At 40.2% G+C, this 2,232-nt stretch overlaps 1 protein-coding gene across 1 annotated transcript in view; it reads left to right on the forward strand.

Annotated features, from left to right (window-relative positions):
• The first annotated feature begins 1,390 nt into the window (after nucleotides 1-1,390).
• Nucleotides 1,391-2,232, forward strand: part of LOC107089309 (somatotropin) — a 5,186-nt gene continuing 4,344 nt past the window's right edge. The window contains exons 1-3 of the mRNA XM_015382034.1: nucleotides 1,391-1,454; nucleotides 1,595-1,728; nucleotides 1,833-1,949. Of these exons, the coding sequence (XP_015237520.1) occupies nucleotides 1,445-1,454; nucleotides 1,595-1,728; nucleotides 1,833-1,949 (261 nt within the window). The 5' untranslated portion in view covers nucleotides 1,391-1,444. The remainder of the gene's footprint in view (nucleotides 1,455-1,594; nucleotides 1,729-1,832; nucleotides 1,950-2,232) is intronic.

Below are 2,232 nucleotides of genomic sequence, written 5' to 3' on the forward strand. Positions count from 1 at the left end.
AACTAATTACTTTTTCAAAGTAATGTGCCCAACACTGAAGGAGACAGAAGCAGAGACGTACATAAAGAAGCAGAGATACAAAAGCACCCTTTAACTACACATGTAATTTCAAGTCACTTTACAGAGACAATTCAACCAGAACATACAGTCAGATTGATTTATAGTTTTCTAAGGAAAACCAGTGGATTGCACTGACTCTTCAGCAATCCCTCACTTCAAGCATGCTTGTAGCGACAGTGGAAAGGAAAAACTCCCTTTTAAAATGAAGAAACCTCCAGCAGATCCATGGTCAGTGTGAGCGGCCATCTGCTGAGGCCAACTGGGGTTCAGGGAGACAGAAGCAAAGATACAAAAGGCAGCTGTAAAGAAGAACTGACATCCAGTTAGTCACAGTCAGAGAAACAGGACTACACTGAAAAACAGGCCAAGCTCCAACATCTAGAAACAAAGGTGTTAATGGCAGCAGTGCAGTTGATATCAGGAACAGAAAATGAATATACAGATATATTGTATATTAATTTTAATTGGGTGCTGAAGAAGACAGAGACAGTTTTCCTTTGAACACCTAAAGAACATCTCTGGGATTAAAGGACTAACGTCTCAGCAGGACCCTAAAAAACTAGTTCCTGCTTCATTCATCTTTAGTAGAATTGATCACTGCAGCAGTTTTCAGAGGTCTGCCTAAGATAATTGAAGGCAACATCTTGGAGGTATTTCCCTTCAAGATAGTGTCACAGAACAGCACCAACCATATGAAGCTACTATGATGCGAAAAAGACAAGAGATAAATACAACAGAATTCTAGAATATAGATAGAATGAGGTAGAATGATGAGAACTGGTCCCTATGTCCTCCAGCAGTCTAAGCCTATAGCAGCATAAATACAAAGATAACTCAGAGTAACCAGAGCCACTATAACTATAGATTTAATCATAACATAAGCTTTTAAACATCAGATTAATGTTCGAATGCTAATAAATTTTTACTTATAAGAAGCTCTGCACAATATGATAAAGTCAATAAAAGTGAATGATTAAATAGAACAGAGCAAATGCCCGTTTTGTTTGTTTATAATCTGTTTTATACTGTGCATTATGGTTTTTGTCATAATCACACGGACTGGTAGCTAAAAGTTAGAGGGTTTGTTTTTCTGCCACGATAAAGCTGGTGCAATAAGCTCTGAACATTTGGAACATGATGTCTGCATCAGAGTTTCCAGCTCAAACCTGGCATGTTTTTAATACTGCATGAGGATCACTGGAAGGTGTTCATGTTAATGAGACGAACGCAGGCCTGTTTGTTCGTTTCATGTTTCTCCTTATGAATTTAAGCATCAAACTTTCAGCTATAAAACCTGAAATCTCTGAGCTGGAACTTCACAACACCCAGCAGCACCCCATCTAAGATCAGACTTTTCAGACCCAGAACTGATCCCACATTAGCCATGGACAGAGGTAAGATCTGCAGATATCCCGTGTTTCTGATTTATTTTGAACGTCAATATTACCATGAAAACTCAGGTGTCTATAAAATTGATTCTGCCGATGGTGGCTTAAGAGGTAAGGACTCACCTGTCTCATCTGTTTTTTCCCAGCCATCCTTCTGCTGTCAGTCATGTGTCTGGGCGTCTCCTCTCAACCAATCACAGACAGCCAGCGCATGTTCTCCATAGCCGTCAGCAGAGTCCAGCACCTCCATCTACTCGCTCAGAGGCTCTTCTCTGAATTTGTGAGTTTACCAAAGTTCTACCAGACACGGACCTTAACCGTAGTTAAACTAACCCTGTTCATGGCTGCCATTCTCACGTACTTCTCTGTACTTTTGTGTATCAGGAGAGTTCTCTGCCGACGGAAGAGCAACGGCAGCTCAACAAGATCTTCCTGCAGGATTTCTGCAACTCAGATTACATCATCAGCCCCATCGACAAGCATGAGACACAACGCAGCTCTGTCAGTAAATAGTACTACATAGACCTAGAGGGAACTATAAAATACTATATTTTCCTAGAGCAAACCATTTGGTAAAACAGAGTAGTGCTCAGTGCTACACAGCATTGCACACTACCACACAGAACTACAGAGTTCTACACAGTTGCATACAGTACAACAGATTACAACACATTGCTAAACAAAAATGTAGAACAGTACATGGTATCATCTAGCAAAACAAAGTATAGCTTACTACCGCTTAGTACTACACAGGACAATAGATTACTATGTTGTAATTCAGAGT

This window comes from Cyprinodon variegatus, unplaced genomic scaffold (assembly GCF_000732505.1).
Source record: "Cyprinodon variegatus isolate N-32 unplaced genomic scaffold, C_variegatus-1.0 Scaffold247, whole genome shotgun sequence".
Taxonomy (NCBI): Eukaryota; Metazoa; Chordata; class Actinopteri; order Cyprinodontiformes; family Cyprinodontidae; genus Cyprinodon; species Cyprinodon variegatus.